We start from the raw sequence: 23,086 nt of genomic DNA on the forward strand, positions 1-23,086 counted from the left end.
TATAAAGGTCTGTAGATGAAGTGGTCTCTGAAAATGATGTCCATTTTTCTATTGTATTCACTAGTATTAAGAATAACAGTAGACTCCCTCCCTTTCAGCTTTGTTGATGATAATCTCTTTGTAGCTTTCAAGCCACACCAAAAATTTGGTACTCTTAGTCATTTAGTATAGACTGGCTCCCTCCCCTCTCAGTTCCAGGTGTGTAGAGTTTCTTGTCCCTAAAAGTTGGCCTACTATGGGCAGACACAAAGATCAGCTAACATCCACAGTACAGTCAATGTGGCCTTGCAGATCATGCTTTGGATACGGCTCATGGAATCAATTGGAAAAAGACAACCATGCTTCATTGCAATAAATTTAGAAGGGAAAGACTGTTTATGGAATTTGCAGCTGCTCTCAGAAATCAGCATAATTTGAATAAATATGGTTGCATTAAGCTTCCCAAATTATGTGAAACATTAATACTTTTGAGATCCAATTTACATTGTAGAATGGCAACAGGTACCCACAGATGTCCCACCTAGTTAGAACTCTTGTCTTTTGTCCACATGTTTCACTTAGTTTTGCACTGCATTTGTATGCTGTGTTACAAGAGGCATATTGTACTCCTTGATGATATCTCATTGACTGGGATGAATTAAATAATATTTTTAATTAATTATATTATTTTTAATCCTTTCTCAGTGCTGTTTTGCTCTATTAAGCCTCTAGCATAGTATGTCAACCCCCCCCCCCAACACACACACACACACACACACACACACACACACACACACACACACACACACACACACACACACACACACACACACACACACACACAATTCTGCCGATTATCACAAAAAATCTTGCTCTGAATCTTCAATAATTTCTTTCACATTTTTGATAAAGTTTCTTTATGGTTGCTGACTTAGGTTACATCCCCCTACACTTTTTTTTTGTTGCCAATTTTGTCTTTTGTTTCTACCAGTCATCTTCCAAGATCCATGAAATATCCAATATTATTACGGGCGACTCCAGGGAGTGCTTAGACTCATCGAGGGAGGCCCTAAACATCATGTCCACACAACAATTCGACATTCTCACAGTATCTATCATACCTTGCCTTGAACTCATTCACTGTCATAGCACCCACAACATACTCTGGCACTTTATTCCACTCATTTACGACTCTAAAAGTAAAGAACCCAGCTCTAACACCATTGCTAACCACACTCTTGCCCAGCTTCCATAGATGTCCCCTAGTTCTCCCACCACCAGTCCTGATCTCAAAAATATTCTCTGAATAAAAACCCTTTAGCAATTTGAATGTCTCAATCATATCTCCCCTTTTCCGCCTATCAACTAGTTTCTGCAACCCGTAAATCTTCAACCTGTTCTCATAAGATTCCATAGACCTGCTATCATCTTGGTCACTCACCTCTGGATCCTCTTCACCTCCTCCCCATCAAGAAGAAACCTCGGTGACCAAATCAGGGCACAGTAGTCGAGATGAGGTCTTATCAAGCTCGGTACAGAGGTAAGGTACAATAACTTGCTTGTCTCTGCTCGTCAAAGTATTTTTCAACAACCAAGTGAATTGATGAGCTGATTTAGCCACTTTTGCAATGTGCCCCCTAAACTTCATCTCCCTATCCACCAACACTCCCAAGTTGCTGGCCTCATCAATCTCATGGAGCACAGTTCCACCAATGTGGTATACTGCTGCTAATCTTTTCACCCCAAAATGCATAATCTTACATTTTGTCACATTAAATTGACATCCATTCTCTTTAACGTGTGGACAGACTTATGTGTTCGTAGAACACAGAAACTAAGTAAATAATTGATGTATTAACTTGATGCTGATATTTCGCTGGTATTATAAACAGCATCTTCAGAGCACAAAAACACTGTTTGTCACAATATGCGAGACTAAAACAACATGGTGTACATTAACAAAATTGTAGCAGCAACACAAAGACTAGAGTTCTGATTTTGGCGCCCTCTATCTGAAAAAAAAAAAAAACGCTATCATATATTGCTAGAGTCCTAGAAAAGTGCTAGTTTTTCCTTAATACGACTGTCTCCCAGATCTTCGGCAAGTTAATACAGCCATATTTGTTGAGATTTGGAGTGTGTTTTAGAGCTTCTGTCGCCTCTAAGAACAATCTCTCTGATTTATATGGGTTTCTGTGTAGTACTTTTGTGTTTTTCCAGTTGATCCTGTGTGCAGGGGTATCCAGAGCATGGTCTGCTAGGCCCGACTTCCCATAATGATATTTCCGGACGTATCGTTTATGTTTGCTGATGCGGATATTCACAGTTCTTCCTGTTTGACCGTAGTAGGCTTGATTGCATGAGCAGGGTACTTGGTAGACTCCTGGATGTGATAAAGGAGGAATGCTGTCCTTGGGTGAGCGGATGAGGGTGGCTAATTTGCTACATGGTCTGAATGTAGTGCGTAGTTTACGCCACACCTTCTTGGCCAACGGCTACAATCCACAAAAAATAAACAAAATACTAAACACTCCTAAGAAACCCCTCCCACCATCCACCACAGAGAACTGCAACAAAACAGTCACCATCCCTTACATTAAAGGCATATCCGAAAAGATCTCAAGAATTCTCATTAAACATAAACTACGCACTACATTCAGACCATGTAGCAAATTAGCCACCCTCATCCGCTCACCCAAGGACAGCATTCCTCCTTTATCGCATCCAGGAGTCTACCAAGTACCCTGCTCATGCAATCAAGCCTACTACGGTCAAACAGGAAGAACTGTGAATATCCGCATCAGCGAACATAAACGATACGTCCGGAAATATCATTATGGGAAGTCGGGCCTAGCAGACCATGCTCTGGATACCCCTGCACACAGGATCAACTGGAAAAACACAAAAGTACTACACAAAAACCCATATAAATCAGAGAGATTATTCTTAGAGGCGACAGAAGCCCTAAAACACACTCCAAATCTCAACAAATATGGCTGTATTAACTTGCCGAAGATCTGGGAGACAGTCATATTAAGGAAAAACTAGCTTTTCTAGGACTCTAGCAATATATGATAGCGGTTTTTTTTTTTTTTTTTTTCAGATAGAGGGCGCCAAAATCAGGACTCTAGTCTTTGTGTTGCTGCTACAATTTTGTTAATGTACACCATGTTGTTTTAGTCTCGCATATTGTGACAAACTGTGTTTTTGTGCTCTGAAGATGCTGGTTATAACACCAGCGAAATATCAGCATCAAGTTAATACATCAATTATTTACTTAGTTTCTGTGTTCTATTATACCGTTAAAATAATAAACAACAAATCCATTCTCTTTAGCCCAGAACTCCAATCTATCCAAGTCTTCCTGCAAGATTTTAACATTTTCTTCATTCACTATTGTCCTACCTAACTTTGCATCATCAGCAAATAAATGAACTGTTCCTCTTAGATCCTTCCCTATGTCATTAACGAACAAATTAAACAGCAGTGGTCCAAGAACAGAACCCTGTGGCACACCACTAGTCACAGGCCATCTTTTGGACTCTATAAACTACTCTCTGATATCTCTCCATCAACCACCCACCTATCCATCTCACCAACCCTATATCCATTCCCATATGTTGTAGGTTATGGATTAGAATTCCATGTGGTATCCTGGCAAATGCCTTAGCCAGGTCCAGCAGTATCACTGTAAACCCATTACCCTTATCCAGTTCAGCCTTCACTGTGTTATAAAACTTGAGCAAGTTACTGAGGCATGATATACCCTTCACAAAGCCATGCTGTCCCCTGTACAGTATCTCATTTTCATCAATCCATTCCTGTATTTTTCCCTTGACTACTTTCTCCAAGACCTTGACAACGACTCCTGATATGCTGATCGATCGGTAATTTGTGACAGTAGTTGAAAGTTTATTTTTCACTTGGTTAGAATATAATAAATTTAGTTTAATCCTTCATCCAAGTGTGAGCAAACAAAGTTTGTGCCTGAAAGTATCTTCAGGACTATGGTAAGGTAGTGCAACACCAGGTCACTCCTTGCAAAGGTGGAGCAAGCTACTAACACTCCTATCTCAGTATCTCCCATAATGCAAAACACATCTTCGTGCGGATATGTCTAATGTTATGCATTAAGGGAAGGGCCACTATCCAGACTAGTTTCGACCTTTATTGAGATCTCTTCAGTGGGAGCCAATATTTTAAAAAGGTGACACACCATTTGGAAACTCCTATAGGTAGAGATGACCTGATAATATTCCTGGCTGGTATCTCCACTTGGGCCTGGCCCACCTTTGCAAGGAGTGACCTGGTGTTGCACTACCTTACCATAGTCCTGAAGATACTTTCAGGTGCAAACTTTGTTTACTCACACTTGAATAAAGGATTAAACTAAATTTATTATATTCTAAACAAGTGAAAAATAAACTTTCAACATCTTTCTCTAAATCCGGAGTAACTTATTTTAAAAAGGTGGCACACCATTTGGAAACTCCTATAGGTAGAGATGACCTGCTAATATTTCTGGCTGGTATCTCCACTTGGGCCTGGCTCCCACTGAAGAGACCTCAATAAAGGTCGAAACTAGTCTGGGTAGTGGCCCTTCCCTTAATGCATAACATTAGACATATCCGCAAGGAGATGTGTTTTGCATTATGGGAGATACTGAGATAGGAGTGTTAGTAGCTTGCTCCACCTTTGCAAGGAGTGACCTGGTGTTGCACTACCTTACCATAGTCCTGAAGATACTTTCAGGCGCAAACTTTGTTTGCTCACACTTGGATAAAGGATTAAACTAAATTTATTGTGACAGTAGTCTTGGATCCTCCTTTATGCAGTGGAACTATTTTCCCCTCTTTCCACACCTTCAGGCCTAAACCAGACCCAAGACTCAGATTAAACAAATGGTCAAGGGCACGACCGTGTTTAGCCGCTTCACGTATGACCCGTACCGGTATACCACCCAATCCCACAGATGTATTCACATTAAGGTTCTGTAATAGACTATTCACCTCCACTTCATTCATCACAATTCCTGTATAAACTAATGGTTCCTTCATTTTTTCAATGTCACCACCTGGATGATATACTCTTGCAAAGTGCTCGCTTAGTAATTCCACTATATAGACTGATTCAGTGACCTCCTTACCATCAGCATTCCTTACAATCATTCTGCCGTGTACAGCTTTTTTTTTTTTTTTTTTTTTTTGCTTGCAGCATATTGAAAGAACTGTTTGGGATTCTCTTTAGCTTGCATAGCTAGTTTAATTTCATAATCCACTTTTGCTTTTTTTTTTTTTTTTTTTTACCAAACTCGTTACCCTTCTGGCCTGCGCTTTATGCCGTTTGTGTACCTGCAGGTCACATTTCTCTTTAAATTCCCTCCACAGCTGTTTATTTTTTGCAGCTCAAGCTTAATGGCGTTATTCATCCATTTAATCCCTACTTGTTTTACTATTCGGACCCTAGGTATAAAATCAGCCATAACTTCCTGCAAGTTCTCCTTGACCACTTCCCATGCTCTATTGACGTCCAGCCCTTGCAGTTTTACATGCCATGGCACTGAACCAAGTAATCTCCTAAGCTTGTCATACTTGCCAGCACGGTAATTCCACCTATACCCTGCAGTCTTAATTGAAAATTCCACACCTTTAGCTACCTACCAGACCTTATGATCACTCTCACCAATAGGTGGTAACATGGTCATATTCATTACAATCAAATTCTTAGATACTATTACCAGATCAAGCACTCTCAAACCCCTAGTATTTTCACTTAAATGCTGTCTCAGATAGTTATCCCTTAATAATTGAATAAAATCCATTTCCTTCCTCACATGTGTCCTCTCCTCCTTCCAATCAATGTTACCATAGTTGAAATCCCCCCATAATAATTACCCTCCTTCCACTCATTTCAATTTGTTTATGCATACTATCTCACCCATCTATTCCATCACCTGGTCTATAGCAGCACCCAACTATATATTGTTCTGCCAGTCTCAATCTCACACCAAATAGCCTCAAATGAGCTCTTTTCACTATCTGCAATACAACTTAAATTCTCCTTGGCTGCAGTTCATCAGCTATCATCAATAACACTCCTCACCCCCATTTTATTCTCTCTGTCCTTCCGAGAGAATAAAATGGGGGAGGAGTGTTATATCCATAAAATAAGAATAGTTTTCAAATTACTGATATTTTATATGAATCCCTTAAGTTGGTAAACCTATCTATATTAATACCACAAGTGAAGTAAGGTTAGATAATCCAAAAACACTGCTTTAGAAATCATATATGAAACTTTTTAAGCCTGCCTCCAATAGGTAGATGGTGGCAAAGGTTTCACACAGAGCAAAAAAAATTCATCTATCATCTAAAGACATTCAATGATAGGTGTGGACATGGATTCAAATCACACTGCAGACAGCATGAGCTGAACCTAGGACCAACAGGTCCTGTGGTTGAGATCACTTAAAGGTTAAAGAAAGACACTGGAAAAAGATTCCGTATAGCTTTTAACCACCTAATAGGCCATTATGGATAAAATAAACATCCTCATATGTTTCGTATCCATCATATATTTCAATGTAATATCAATGGTATTATTTTAATATGCACTTCACATCCATGATAACCTTGACTTATAGAGGTCTTGGCCGGTAGCATGGTTAAAGAAACACAGAGAACTAGAATTTCTAATGTCCAATTATCACCTTAACATGATGTGCCCTTAATAGGTATAGACTGTGAGTGACCAAACTGTCTTTACTGGCTTAAACTAGAGACAAACATAATGGTATATCATGATGAGATTTCATGCTAGCTGGAGAAATGTCCAGTTAAACAAAGCCCCCTGCCGTTCTGATTAAAGTAACTGAGTGAATAGTGAAGTCACCTACTGGAATATACACAATGTCTTGAAGACTCATGCCATCAGCATAAGGAATATCAATGGAAACGAAATTGAACTAGCAAAAGAACTAGAGAAGGACCATGTGAGCATAATTCAATGTTACTGAAATGAAGAAAAATTGTGCTAAATAATAAATGCAGAATGTTATTGTTTTCTTGACTTTTATAGTCACCAGACTCATTTTGAGAGGTCAACACTAGTCAATACAAAGTATATCATACCACTCCTCTCATCCACCATTTGTACTTTAACCATCTTCTAAAGCAATGCATTCCATGCTCCTGCCATTTTCCATGCAAAAAACCCTACTTCTTACTACCTTTTACTCACTACTTCCTTTTGTAACTTCTTGTTAAATTCCCTCTGTGTTAATATTATAATAACCCTGCAACAACTTAAATGTTTCAATATATCCCCACCACACACACACCTAACTTTGTCTTATATCCATCAAACACTGCAGTCAGGCCTTCAGTTTATCCTCATAATCAACATTTCACAATCTTGATATAATTTTTGTTATCCATCTTTGCACTCTCTCCAAGGTTACACTATCACTTTCAAATCCTAGTAACCAGATATGAGAACAGAATTCCAGATGTAGTTTGATCAAAGCTCTATACAATGGAACACTACGTTTTAAACGTAGTGTTCCATTGTATAGAGCTTCAAATTTTTATCTGCAATCATCCCAAGATGACTTGTTTTCTCCACTTCTTCTAGTACAACTCCACCAAGCGAGAATGAAGCATCTCATCTGTGGATCCCAAATTTTATTTGCAAAGTTAATTGCAAATCAAACTGACATTTCCATTCTTTTGTCCACCTTTCCTATTCAAATCTCATTGAAGAACCAAATCAGAAGAACTATTACTAATAACCCTCCCAAGCTTCACATCATCTGCAAACAACTAAACATCTCCCTACAGTTCCGACAATATCATTCACATAAAGATTGAGCACTGATGATTCCGGTATTGAACCACTTGTAACCTTTCTATCCCTGATACTGCTTTCCCATATACAACTCTCTGATATCTATCACAAAGCTGGTTACTAATCCAATCCACTAATCTAATATCCAAACTCGTATGTTGCAACTTAAAAATCAATATGTCATGTGGCATTCTGTCGAATGCCTTATTCTCATACAGTGCTCTTATTATGCTATTGTAAAATGTAATCAGATTACTAAAACAAAAATGCCCTTTAGCAACTTCATGCTGGTCTGTATAAATAACACTGCCCTGATTGTCCAATTCTGTATATCAGTTCTTACCAATTTCTCTAAAATCTTAAAAACTACAGAAGAAATAGAAACAGGTCTATAGTTTGATACTTGTATTCTACTACCACCCTTATGCAATGACACTATCTTACCCTCCTTCCACTTTCCAGGAACCCATTCCATTGCAAGACTTTCATTAAACAGCCAAGTTAATGGCACACTCAGTTAAACAGCACATTCCCTTAAGATGTAGTGAAATTCCTTCTAGTCTGATATTTGGTATATTGAGTATTCAGAACACATCCCCTTCACCATTCATTTATCAGTCTAAAAATAAAGACTGCTGTACCAGAATGGAACACTAATAAAGTGATCATTAAATAGCCCAACATGTCATCTGCATGAGTCACCCAAGTCCCATTTCCATCCAGCAAGGTAATTCGTCCACTGTCATTTTTCTCCCTACTTGCTATATAGCAAAAAAATTCCAAAAGATTCTCCTTGGATTGCAGCACTAGTCTCCTCTCATATTCTAACTTTTCTCTTCTTACAATACTAATCACTGTCCTAGTCTAAGCCTCACATTCCTCTTGCAACTGTTTTGCACCTCTCTCTTTATGTCTTCCATAATCTCTTTTTAATATGTAATCCCTTTTTAATTTCACTTTTCATCTATTTGACTATAAATTGTTTTATCTTCTTCATTTGAGGTATATGAATCTGCCATTGCTGTCAAAAATTTTTTCTTACGTATCTCCCATGCACTACTGGCACCTCTTCCTTCAAATTCGTTCATCTGCTGTACTACTGCAAGCTGGTTTCTAAGTTTATGACAATTGGCTGCCTTATAATTCCACATAAATTCCTTTTGCTTTAATACTTCTGCATGCCTATTCATCCTCCAAATCAGGACTACATGGTCACTCTCACAAACTGGGTTACAAGTACGTCATCTCAGTCACAACCAGATCCTCTGATGCTATGACCAAATCCCAAATTTTTGATCCCTCCACCACATGCCACTCAAAAAATCCAAAAATTCAATTCCCTTACTACTGAATGATGTCTCCCATAATGATCACTTGCAAAACGAATTTGCCTAAAGCATCACCATTTACAACCCCTGGTAAAAAGTATCCAATCAATGTTGTTTATCACTGCGGCAACTGCAATATACCTTGTATATATCTTGGAAAGTTTAACATAAGAATGTTTTAGCATGCAAGAAATGAAATAGCTCACTTTAAAGTATAAAAGGGCAAGGAAAATTTATGTACAATTCAATTTTCAATTATGCACAATTTTCTTTAACTTTAAAGAAAATAAATCATCTGTGTTAGAAAAAAGTATCTGATAAAGCTGACAGTTGGAAAAAAGTAAGCAATTGCTGAGGAAACAAACGCTATCATTCCCCAATAAGCAAATCTACAACTGTTTGTGCACACATAAAGCAGAGAAAAGGAGCAGAATCATGGTTGCGAAATCTGAATTCTTTCTATAGTGTTAAGGGATGGCTCCTGTGAAACTTTCCAGTGATTTAAAAAACAGAATGATTGAATATCAAAAAGATGGAATGTCTCAAAGACAAGTAACTAGATTACTAAAATGTGCTCAAAGTACTGTATGTGACATTTAGAAAAAATATCGTTCAACTAATATTGCAAAAAACATGCCTTGAAGTGGACATCCAAGTGCTGCCTCATGCAGACAGGACAGAAAACTTGTGAAACCCATGCATAAAAACAAACATGACTTGACCTCTTGTTATAGACCACACAGAAAATTGGCATCCCTTATCTGCTCCACTAAAGATCAACCACTTCCCCTAGACCTACCTGGTGTATATCGGGTCCCTTGCAGCTGTAAATTGTCCTACTTTGACCAAACAGACAGGACAGCAAATATCAGAATCTCAGAACAAAAGGACTACATTCGATTTCACCAGTACAGCCACTCTGGGCTTGCAGACCATGCTCTGGATACTTGCCACAGTAATACACTGCAGCAAGTTCAAATATGAAAGACTATTCATGGAATCAGCCTCAGCCCTTAGGAAGATGCCAAACCTTAACAAATTTGGATGCATGAGACTGCCCCAAATTTGGGAAACATATATCAGAAGAACTTCAGCCCAAAGGCCAAAAACACCTAATATAGCTTGCCAGGGGGCACTATCAGGACTTTAGGAAAATGGTAGCTTCCTCGCTTCATTTCTCATTTGCTGTTATGTAGTACTTGCTTGAACGTGTCTTTATCTTAAGTTCCCATGAAGATGGCAACGTGACGTTGCCAAAATATCGGAAAGTATATATTAAAGTTGATTTAATTTATATTTCTAGTGTACGCTGTCAATTCCTTAAGTATTTAGTTATCAGGTCAAACTACAGAGTGAAAGTAAGTGATTACACAGTACAAAATCAGCTGAATAGTAAAGAATTTCACTTTTGCAAAGCAAAAACAAAACCTTTTTTAACAAAGCAACACAAAAAAGCATGCTTTCAATGGTGTAAAAATCATGTGAATTGGGAATATGATGACTGGAAAAGTAATTTTTAGTGACGAATCTCGAATTTGCCTTGGAACTGATGATAATAATGGTACCTTCGTATGGAGAAGAGTTGGTGAAAAGTTTTTGAGTGCATTAACACCAAGGCTAAATTTTCAGCCCCATTTACCGTTTGGGTAAATGAGGGTGAAATCATGATATCACAAGTTGTTGAAAAACTACACATCGTGCTACATACAGTCAACTCTGAAGTCTACAAGGAAATTTTAGAGCACTTTTGGTTCCTAGTATCAAAAAATGGTTCCAGGATTCCTAATGACTTCATTTTTCAAGATAATAATGCACCTTGTCATTGCAGCAGATGAATCAAGAACTATCTGTGAAACAATGGAAACATTCTAATTAAAACTGACTTGGCCGTCGAAATCCAACTGAAAATGCTTGGAATATTTTAAAGTGAAAAAGACACCAAAAGGCCTACAAATGTTGTCGAATTACATCAAACAACAAAATATTCTGGAAGCTACTGAAGAAGCATTAAAATAGAAGAAAGAATACAGTGATAAGAGACTGGGATGATAAAGAGGATATAACAACTGAAGATACTCTGGGTATATGGAGTAATTACATTGAAAGACTGCCAAATGTTAATAAGAAATTAGAAAACTGTGGTAATAAGTAGGACATGTCAATACTTGATTAGAAAGACCATTAGAAACCCAAATTGTGGAAAGGCAACTGGAGAGGATGATATTCGACCAGAAATGCTCAAATAACAAAGTATACCTATACTGTATAATTCAGAAGGCTGAATCATAGATGATTGGAGTACAGCTCTCACAGATCACATCTGTAACAAAAGGGAAATAAAACTGAATGTGAGAATGACAGAGGAATTTCCTTACACAGTGTTCCATGTAAAATTTACACAAGAATGCTTGAGAAGTGGATTAGAAGGGAATGTTTAAGGGTAAAAGCTATATAAACTGGGAAGAAACCTCCACATAGCCTTTTAAGGAATGTGGAGCAACTGGGGAACCTAATGTCACCTTCTCGTGGTGCACCCTGATAGGTATCTACCTGGCTACTGAACGAACAATGATGGGCTGGCAATTTGACATTTAGCTAACTAACAAAGAAAACGTTTTATAGAAAGCAAGTAATGATTTAAACTTTCTGGGCAGTGTTATCATAATATCATATACAATTCCTGATTGTATATATCAGGAAGTTGATGGTGATAAAATAATATACATATTCAACTTTCATATATAGCTCCTTCAGGATTACATTATCAAATGTAAATAGATTGACTGCTTTAAATATTTTACTTCATTTTGTACACTATCATCTATGCATGTGATGGTTTCAGCAACACTCATCACCACCTTTATGAAATGCAAACAAATAAATTTCAAAGCTTTTATCATATAATTGAAAACTTACTTTTAAAACCTCTTTATGAAATTTATATATAATATTTATAATGCTATACAAAGATGTTTAAAAAACTTACTTTTAAAACCTCTTTATGAAATTTATATATAATATTTATAATGCTATACAAAGATGTTTAAAAAACTTACTTTTAAAACCTCTTTATGAAATTTATATATAATATTTATAATGCTATACAAAGATGAAATTCATACATAATATTTATAATACTATACAAAGCAAACAAACTTCTGATTGACTAACCCCTGGAAACTGAACTGTCCCCAATGTCACCAAAAGTTAGAAATGACTAAAAATAACCTCACGTACTCTCTATAGGAAAGAAAAGGTGTTAGCAAGGTTTTTTTTTTTTTTTTGAGTAATTTATGATTATTGATTTATGCAAGATTTTTACACCACCACAATCACCAAATTAAGTCAGTAATTCTGAAACCATGGCTGAAGATTTCATATTACTTGTGTGGTGCTGCCCCAAATTGTAGAGGACTGGATTCTTCTAGCATCCACCCAGGCTGAACCAAAGTTGCATGAATTAATGAGCAAAGCAGTTAGTCATAACCATTCCTTGAATTTATGATCTATGAATACCTGCCTCATTGAATATATAACAACTTTTAAGAAGATATAACATGTTTTTGAATGGCAAAATAATTATCTTCTTCTTCAGCTTAATTCCCACTCAAGTAAGGTCACTGCAGCAGATCAACCTCTTCCACTCAGTTCTGTCCAAGGCCATTTTCTTCTCTAGTCCAAGATCTTGGAGGTCTCCTCTCAAGCAGTCCAGTGATCTTTGTTTAGGTCTCCCCTTACTTCTTTTGCCAGGTGGCATTATCTCCATCCTCTACTTCCCCAAATAGCTTTTGTCTCACCATAGAACATGACCAAACCATATCAGCCTTGATTCCTAATCTTTCCAGATACTTGGGTTACCTTCATTGTCTTCTGATCAATGAGTTTATCTTGTCCAATCTTGTTACACCAATTACAAGTCTCAGCATTCTTTTCAGGAAAGGATCTTTCCTTTTAGCTTGCTAGACATGAATGACAAAATAATCTATTTATAACAATTTAAAAACTGTTGTAAGTATCATATCACCCATATCATCCAGGCAGTAAAGTGGAATACAGAAAAATTAAAGAGACTTTAAGTTAACTTTTTCTTGAAAAAGTTAACTTAAGGTCTTGAGAAAACAAAAATAAAAATTGTAAAGAATAAATGAGACATTACCTGATAAGTTCTGGGGCATGGACAACAGCATCTACAACAGAGTCCCTGATCATTGCTCTATCCTGCTCATGAATGCTAAATGGAATTGGTTTCCCTAATTCTGCTTCTTTTTCTTGCCAGTATTGTGATACCATGTTTTTCAAATATATTACTCCAGCCTGACGCACAGGCATATCCAAGCTGTTCATCATTACTACATGTAAAAGTGAAGGAGCAAAGCCAATAATTTTGTGCACCTAGGAAGTACAAGAAAATATGAAAATAAGTTTTACACTGTGAACTTTATTCCCTCAATAACAAAATATTTACATTGGAGAATTATTTATTAAAAATAATTTTAATAGTCCCTTTTTTTCCTTTTAATACTTTGCATGCAAGTGTTAGTTTTATTTAATTCATAGAATTAGGTAAAGTATTGTTATGCACTTTAATTTTATAGTGCCAATCACCAGTCTTTTCATCTCTTTCAATCTCAGTAAAATGCTAATTTATGTCCCCCCCATCACCAACCCAGAACACTTAGTATTTTCTCCTGTCCTTTAACAAAAAAAAAAAAAAAAAATGAAAATGGTTTATCCTCTTCCACCAAATTTTAATAAAATATATTTTTTATAAGATATCCATTGTTAGAAAATGCTGCTAGGTGAGATGTATGTTTCTTATCAACTGCAGTTTACTTAATTAAAATTCTACTTAGTTATCACACTGTCCATTTTACATAATACTGTAACATTTTAATAAAAAATAAAGTGTTTACTTTATGGATTCATGTTATGCAAAACACTTTTAATCTTGTATTACACCCCAAACATAATAAGATAGTAGTTATTTACTAAATAGCGAACCTCCCCACCCAGCTTTCTAGCATTAGTTTGGAAGAGTTAATGTTTAGTATCTTTAAACTAAGCAAAATTAATTTAGAAATTAAGGCACATGGTAAAATACTTACCACCAAATGGAAATCTTCTGATAATAGTATCAAACAGAGAATATATATTAATGAGAAAAATTAAAACTTCTGATATTTTGGCAAAGCAAAATTACCATCAGAGAACAATTTTTCTTCCTCCTTTCACAAATCTAGGCAAGGTGGCCTGTCTGGTCTCAATCCGGCCTTTCATCAGTCTGCCTCTGTTTCTTTGACCTTTTGGTTTGTAGTTCATCTTCTTGCATATTCTATCATATGCCATTGGACCTAAGATGCACTTTCCATTCTGTATTTTATTATTATTTCCATTACTGGTGTTTGGTTTAGTTCTTTCAATATGTCTTCAATCTCTTTTTAACTAGCATTGTATAACTAACTGTTCTCTGCATATCTCATTTCTGCTGCAATGATTCTTTTCTTATCTCTTTCTCTTACTGTCCATGCTTCACTGCCATATAATGCTGGTTTTGATAAAATATTATATATTCTTAGTCTGCTTTTTTTGGTAACTATTAGTGACCTTAATTTTTGTTTACTATTTCATTTACTTTGAAGAATTTTTAATTTTTAATCTTTCTTTACCCACATCATTAATCGTGATCTAGTTCTATTCGACTCAGCAATATATATCTGCTTATAATGTTCTGATTCTTATGTTCTTAATCCCTATCCTTCTCTTGCTTGCTTTCCTCCCCTTCTTTTTTTCAGCGATTATTGCTAAATTAACTTTTGCCTTCGTTAGTTCTGCATCTAGTTCTTTGCCATGTGTTATACTCTGAATAATTCCAGTTAGCAACTTTGTTTTTCTGTTTATCTGTTTTTGGAAACTATTATTCGGTCCTCGGTCTTTATCTAAAAGGTATGTGTGATGAAATTTCCTTGGAGACTTGAGTAACATGATTTCCCTCAAGCTGGTTATCAACCAAAATGAAGTAACTCTAATGGTGGGGTTGTCTGTCACCTTGGCCTCTATACTGGTACCAGGAAAGGCATTTCCTCCAATCCAGATATTATGGTTATATACCAATATTCAGTCATCAGAGCCCCTGTCTGTTTATTCCAAGTTACGATGTGGAGGCAGGGGATGACATTTGGTTGGGAGAGGCTATATGTTGTGCATTATCAACCTACAGCAGCCCCAGAGAACAACATAGAGAGCGACAGGTGAGCCTGAAGTCTTAAAAATGTCTCCTAAGAGGCAAAAATGGACACCCATAGCTGTTGGGCTGATGTTCTGAAGATGAGTGTTCCCAAATTATTAAGATTAATTATTAAGAAATATTAAGATGAAGATTCCCAAATTTGAGTGTGTGGGGGGGAAAACACTTTCATGCACCCATTTTGTTGAGGTTGGGAGAGTTTCTTAAGGCTGAAGCAAATTTCAGGAATAGTCTGTTGTATTTACTTTTGCTAGTGTAGAGTAAGGTGTTATTGCTTCCAGTGTATCTTGCAGTGGGTTCAATCATGGTTAGCAAGTCCTGAGTCATCAAACTGGATGCAGTCTTGTATTTGGCAATGATTGTTGGCTATCCTGGCCAAACAGCCAGGATACCAACAGGGACTATGGTTGGTCTTTGGGAAAGTGGATATGGTATACCAATCAATTCTTCCCAATAGGATGCACTATTTAGAACTTCAGGCTCACCTTTGGTTGCCATGCTTCATTATATCACTTATTCAATACAGTGCCTGTCTACACGTATTATTATTATTCGTGACACCTCCAAGGAGTCCGAAGACTCATCACGGGTGGACACCTATTGTACAGCTCTCCATCTCCACCACTACACCGATCCTCTACACCAGCGCCATCTACTGCCCACAACCACCACTGCCACAGCTGGTATTTTTTGTCTATAAATTGCGTGCGTTCTGAAGGACTGATTTGTCTGTATGCAGGATGAAAAACCCTGCTACAAAACAATATATAAAACTATATTGTTCTATCTATAGTTCCCAGTTAATGACAATTTGACTTTGCTGAAATATCAGAAGTATTAATGAAAATTTTCTATTTAATATATATTTTATGCTGTAATAAACTTAAAAAATACTATTTCTACCAGAAATATTTTGAGTTGGCTTATAGAATTGAGTTGGCACAAATTGAATCATCCAAACTGAATTACCCGTGTACGTACGTACGTACGTACACACACACACACACACACACACACACACACACACACACACACACGTGCGTGCAAAAGAAAGGATAAGGTATGTAAATATATAGCGGTAAGTTTTATATGATAATTCAAGCTTTAATGGGAAAGCTCATTTTTCTTAGCTGACTTTCAATGCGGTACTCATCAAAACAAAGCGGTTTTGATATAACACCGTCTACAAATTGTAGAAACCCTTTATCTTTTTATATATTTTTCGCCGTGCGACTTAAAAATCAAATTTTATCTTTGTTAAATTTGCATCTGCCCGTATCACGCATATAGTTATAAAAAGCGAATTTATATTAGGAAAAATACCCTTCAGCATGCATGTATGTTAATTGTTTGCCATATAAAGTGTTTATTGTTGAAAATTGCCTCCGTCTTTTGCCAGGAAAGTGCATTAAAAATCATAACTGTGTTATGATTTTTAATGTGCTTTTTATTTTTCATAGTAATGGCCACTTAGAGGGCTTTTGCGATATGGTTCAAAACAAAATTAGTGAATTAATTAATAGGAAAATAGATTTAAATGAGAACTGGTACAATTAATAGGGGAAAGTTCTGCCGAAGATTCTGATTGTGACGAATCCGTTAAAGAATTCAGTTTAATTAGGAAGCTATTTTACACATAATAATCCCTCAATGGAGTGCTCTGGAAAATTCACAAGACAATTTAGCTCCATATTATGAACTTAATAAAAATTGCAGCATAGTGATAAGCAAGGTCTTATTACTGACTTCTTGATAACTAAACTAGCTGAAGTATGCAATGAGAATTATACAAATGATGTCCAAGAGATTTCAAGTGATGATGACGTCTGGCCACTCGTAAATAAAGAACATCTACGAAATGTTCGTTTTGAAGACAGTGATGACGATTAAAATATGCACTTTTGAAAACAAAACTGCTCAACTGTGTTGGACAGTTTTGTTTTCATTAGCCTTGGATTTTTTCTTTTTAGAGAATTTGAAGATAGCCAGTATTCATCATTTCTTATTCACCAGGAAAATATTCAAGATGTCACATTGCACTCCCTCTAGGAGACTGGGTACATGAATTATTTTATCTTCAAGCGGAAGGAACAGAGGTATCCTTGCCATCTGAAGATGACCCAAATATTAGAAGGTGTAGAGACAAGTCTGACTCTCTGCAGTGCATGTTTCCTTATTAGGATTTTCATGTAGCAGAACCATGTATAACATATCCTCAGGAGCAAAATCGTACCGACTGGTCTCCTTGACTCACTCAAAGAAGATGGCAAACAAGTCATATCATTCAGGGATGTTGTAATTGTGAGTATATGGGTTTGGATCCCTATTGATATATTATTTTTTTTTTTTACAGCTGCCTTCTCACACAATAAGGTTTACCAGATGTTGCTGCCAGTTCTTGTCACTTATCAGGAGCCTCTCTGCTCTGTATTTTCAGATCTGACTTCTCATTCTTTCACCTTTGACATACTTGGAATGGTCTCCCTCATAATTAGGGCATTTCAGTGTTTGTTCTTGCAATCTTTGTTTTTATGGTCTTTAGCATCAAACACAGATAGCAGAACCAAGACAGGCAGTTTGAGAATGACAATACTTATGACATTTAAAGCAATGCAAAGGGTTCTGGATGTACAGCTATACTTATCGGTTGTGATGGCCCATTTTGATGGACATGGGTGGTTTTAGTGCGTTGAATATAAGGATGTTATTCTATGTGGGTACCAGGTGACCACCTCCATGGATGAGTATTGTCCTCATGGATGTCACCCCTGATCTATAATTTTGGAGCATATTGCTTTGTCTGGTATGCCAAGGAGATCCCACTCCTATATTATGCCTCTGGTAAAGGTTTACTAGGCTCTACATCCAGAACCATATGCACTGCCTTAAATGTCAGAAGTATGGTCATTCTCAAATTGCCTGTAGTGGCTCTGCTATTTGTGGCTGATGCAGAAATAAAAACTATGAAAACAAAGATTGCAAGGTAACCATAATTGGTATTCACCCAATATATGTTGCACAAAGTAACTTTTATGACTGTGTCTAAGCTGTTGCCTCAATAAGTATATCTCCTGAATGGAGCTTCTTTATGGATTTGAAGATCCTGCCAACCCTTCTGGATGAAGAAGGATGACTTTTTCCAAGATGACATTCCCCAGTTGAATGTATTATCAAGAAAAGTGATATACTGAATTGCAGCTCCTGAAGTTTTTCTGTATTCTGATTTTCTGTTGGTGTTTCTAAAGTTTTGCAGCAACATGGTAGGCTTGTTGAGGACCCCTGATAAAATATTCACTCTCAAGAGGAGTTTAGTTAAGTGGCAGAACTCCCCACCAATTGCAGAGCCACACATGGACACCCAAGCTCTGGCAAACAATGACTGCGCTTGGGAGTGGAATGCCAGCACAACCCCCCAGACATAGTGTGAGCGTCACAGCAAGCCTTGGGCTATGTCCCCCCGAAGCAGACATATTGCAACACCCTTGACCCTTGCAAGCAACAATCCTAGCAAATTGATCCTGGCTGGACCATCCAGATCTGTCCATCTTGCCAAAACAGAAGTCAAAGTAGTGCAAGACCACTAGGATCTCCCTTTTCAGATGTCCATGGATTGAATCGCACAGCAAAAACAGTGGTAAGGCATTGACTCCCATTGATGGTGGTCTGGAAGAGAGAATAGAAAGAAAAATACTTAGGAGAAGTAGAGCAAAGAACATGGGAAGAAATGCATAGAAATAGAATATGAATGAAAAGGGCCAGTACCATCACTGGAGGTCCCCTCCACCATGAACAGGGGGCCTCACATGGTGGTGGGGGGAAACCAAGAAAGGTGTTCTACAAAGTTCTGTCCTTGGACCATTATGTTCAATTTGTATATAAACAATACTGGGAATGATGACAGGCTACACAAAAAGACAGCTACAGTGGTTTGGGCACATAACCAGGATGTGCTAAGAAAGACCACTCTACGTCCTTGACTGAAGGGTTGGAACCAACTGAGGCAGGAAGGCTGAGAAGAAGATAGTGTACAGCCATGAAGATCTGATCTGGTTTGATCTCATTCCAACAGATGGCAAGACTAGCAGAAGACAAAGCAAAGGAAAAGAATTCAAGGAACAATCAGCTCATCCTGAACAGATGAGAATGATGATCATGTAGTGTGTGATGTCTGTGGGAATGCTTCTTCAGCTTTGCTGAAGAGGAAATAAAATGTTTTTGTGTGCATTGAGTGAAACTACCTGAAGGTGCATGCATAACAATAACAAAGTTCATTACACAAAAAATGAACTTCACAAAAGTATGCTAAAATTTCTTTATGACTGTTGTCATTTATGCTTCTACAGCCAGTGGCAGTTCTCCATTTCATCTTCTTTTGCAGACTGGATAATAGCAATTCTCTACTCGAACAGGAATATAGCTGAAACAACATACGGTGAATTTTTTGAAAACTTTAACTTTTAAGTTTGTTTTCTAATTAAACTGAACTTTAAGTTAAGTTTAAGTAGAACACTTAAACTTAACTGAAAACTGTAAGGATAATTCACTAGGCAAACACTCCACTAGTTTATTATAGCTTGTTCCATTCAGATCCAATAAGTTTGTTATAGTGAGAGCTAATCTTAAGAGTAGTACCTCATTATCAAAGGAGATCTCTTATTTCCTTACATTGTACTTCTGAAGTTTATTAAATTTGCAACATTTTTTTAAAATAATAATTTAGATATCATTCATTTTAGTAAACCTGAAAACAGACTAATAGTTTTATCCTTTCCAAACACCCATTTGTGTGAATATAGATACAAAAGAATGATTTATTTTGTTAGCTATTTCATTGAGTTTTTTTTTTTTTTAAAACAGGAATCCTGCCAAGGGTGTGAGAACAAGGAAAAACCTTGTTAACCACACTTTTCCTTAATTTCCAGGGATGACCTCTTGTTCTTCATTCACTATCACACAGCTGAAACATTTCCCCTGCATCAATCTTATAAAAACCTTTCAGTAATTTAAATGTTTCTATGATATCCCCCTCTTCTCTGCCTATCAACCAACCAACTTCTGCAATCTATCAATGTAGGGAGCATTTTCTGCATCACTCACCAACCTAGTAACTCTCCTCTGAACCTTCTCCACAACCTCCTATCTCCAAGAAATCCAGGCGACCAGACCTGAGCACAGTAATCCAAATGTGGACGTATCAATGCTTTATAATTATCAAACCAGTGTTTCCCAGATTTTTCCTACGATGGAACACTTCACAAATCCTTTTCACAGAACACCTTGGTTATTTTGTAATGTATACATACATATATCTTCAAGGCCCACCTTTCTTTCCTAATTGGGTTGTGGGGACAACAGCTGCAAGAGGAACTTCTGATGGTCACGATCCTCTGCCACCAAGCTCAGGTGTTCTGGTGGGATACCCAAACGTGTCCACCCAAGTTCTGGATATAATCTATCCAGCGAGTCCTTGGCCTTCCACCCTCTGGCTTGGCAAAGAGGGCCTGCTGAGGGAGCCTCTCTTGTGGCATTCTGACCAGGTGCCCGTGCCAACTTAACTGTGATCTCTCAACATGGAGAAGCAGCGGTTGAGGATCGAGGGTTTCCCAAATTGCAGAGCTTCTGACTCTGTTGAGTCTTGTCAGCCCCGCAACCCCTCGAAGGAACCTCATTTCAGCCACTTGGATTAGTGTCCGCATTCTTTTGGTCATTACCCAACTCTCATGACCATAGGTGAGGATGGGGACATAGACTGTATTGAAGACAGCCAGCTTTGCCTTCTGGCTTAACTCCCACTTCAATACTACCGAACGGCCAAGCTCCTGCAATATTGAGCTTGCTAAGCAAATTCGAGTATTTAGCTCTACGTCCCATTTTCCATCATTCGTGAATATGGACCCAAGGTATTTAAACTTCTCCACCTGCCTCATTGGGACTCCACTTACATGCAGAGTGCACTGGAATGGTTGTCTTGAGACCACAAATGTTTCAGTTATGGCCACACTGATCTTCATTCTGGCATCTGCATAAACAGCTACAAACCTATCCAGGGTCTGCTGGAGGTCACCTGTGGAAGAGCTAAGCAGAACTAGGTCATCTGCAAAAAGCAGACGTCCAATGCTACATCTTCCAATTCTGACACACTCACTGCCTTGGCTGTGCCTATCAATCCAGTCCATAAATATTATGAAAAGGAGGGGTGACAGAACACACCCTTGGCGGAGGCCAATGGAGACTGTGAAAGGTTCAGACTTTGTGATGTTTACCCACCCTGACACAAAATTCTGGGCATTCATACAGGGACTTGATGGCAGCTAATAGTTGGCCATCCACTCCATACTCCTGTACTACTTGCCAATTTTGTAATGTATTAATAATTAATTATGGCATAATCATAAAGAGTATTAGTACGCTTATGTATATGGTGTGACATGTTGACAAATATAAAATTACATTTAAATCAGTTATCAATCACTGGACTAATGAAATCTTGTAGCATATTGTAGTTTCCTCAGGTCAACATCATTAAATTAATTTGTGCTGATCTTCACTGACATATCCCATTCTGATCACCAAAAATTTATATTATTATTATAAGTACTTACGAGTGAATGCAGACTTTTTCTCCTGTGTGCTGGTAGTTTTCCCCTCCTTTTGTACATCCTGGAGATCGCTTTGTAGGCTGGAGGTGGATGAATCACTATTTGTTGCTCACAAACACCTTCAATAAGAGATTTCTTAACACCAAAATTAAACAAAGTCCCTTGTCTCTTAATTCATATTAAAATTTAAATCTGTAGGCCTATTAAAAAATCACGGCACTCTGGTTTCGAAATAAGCACTTTCACCCTACAATACGAACTTGCAAAGAAAGTATTCAGTATTACTAGATTTGAGAACTGGATACAGACTTCCTTCATCTTCAATTTCAGTGGAAAAATTTTCTTTATACTTTCTTGCTGATTGGTCACTAACATTTGCAACACAGATTTCGATGTGTGAAAATTAACGATAATTCATGAATATTTCCATGTTTAAAAATGTGCGGCTAGGTCACTGACATTTGCAACACAGATGTTATTTCATTCAGTTTTGAGAACAGAGGATATGCCCCCATTGTTGTAATTGGCTTGCAGGCAATTTTTATGACTGGTCATAAACAGCTATATTCCCTTTCCCAAATTACTTCCATGTTTAAAAATAAATGGCTTGGTCACTGACATCACGGAGCACTTATTCACTTTCTGCAGAACACGATTTGGGAAACCCTGCAATAAGCAACTAATCAGAATCTTGCTTAAAATAAATCCACCAAAACAGCAGACATTATTTGATATTATGGAAAAATCTAAAAATGGCATGTAGATGAAGGAGCACACCATAGTCAATTGCTCAAAATTAAGAATTTACAAGGCTAATAAGTAAACTTGCTCAACCAATGCAATTTGCTTGGAAGAGTATATTTTACTGAAAAAAATAATTCCAGATATTTCTGATTGGTTAATTGTAACTATTAAAAATAAGAGTGTACATACTAAATGTATTTCTCTTACCATCAGATATATGGACCCTGCCAGAGTACAAAAGAAAATTTCATTAGGACATTGGAATAATACAAACTTTCAACATAATCACATAGTTTTAAAATTCAGCATTTTCTTCCGAATCATGCAAGTGATATTAAAGAAAAGTT

General features: G+C 37.2%; 1 protein-coding gene across 3 annotated transcripts in view; it reads right to left on the reverse strand.

The window, feature by feature from the left end:
• The window catches only part of msk (importin-7 msk), a 321,082-nt gene that overhangs the window by 254,279 nt on the left and 43,717 nt on the right, over nt 1–23,086 (reverse strand). For all 3 annotated transcript variants that reach the window (XM_090394390.1, XM_090394389.1, XM_090394391.1), the window contains exon 2: nt 13,309–13,544. In XM_090394390.1, coding sequence (XP_090250516.1) covers nt 13,309–13,544 — 236 coding nt within the window. The remainder of the gene's footprint in view (nt 1–13,308; nt 13,545–23,086) is intronic.

The sequence above is a fragment of the Typopeltis vanoorti genome, chromosome 6, assembly GCF_054136105.1.
Source record: "Typopeltis vanoorti isolate ZY-2024b chromosome 6, IOZ_Tvanoo_1.0, whole genome shotgun sequence".
NCBI classification, from domain to species: Eukaryota; Metazoa; Arthropoda; class Arachnida; order Uropygi; family Thelyphonidae; genus Typopeltis; species Typopeltis vanoorti.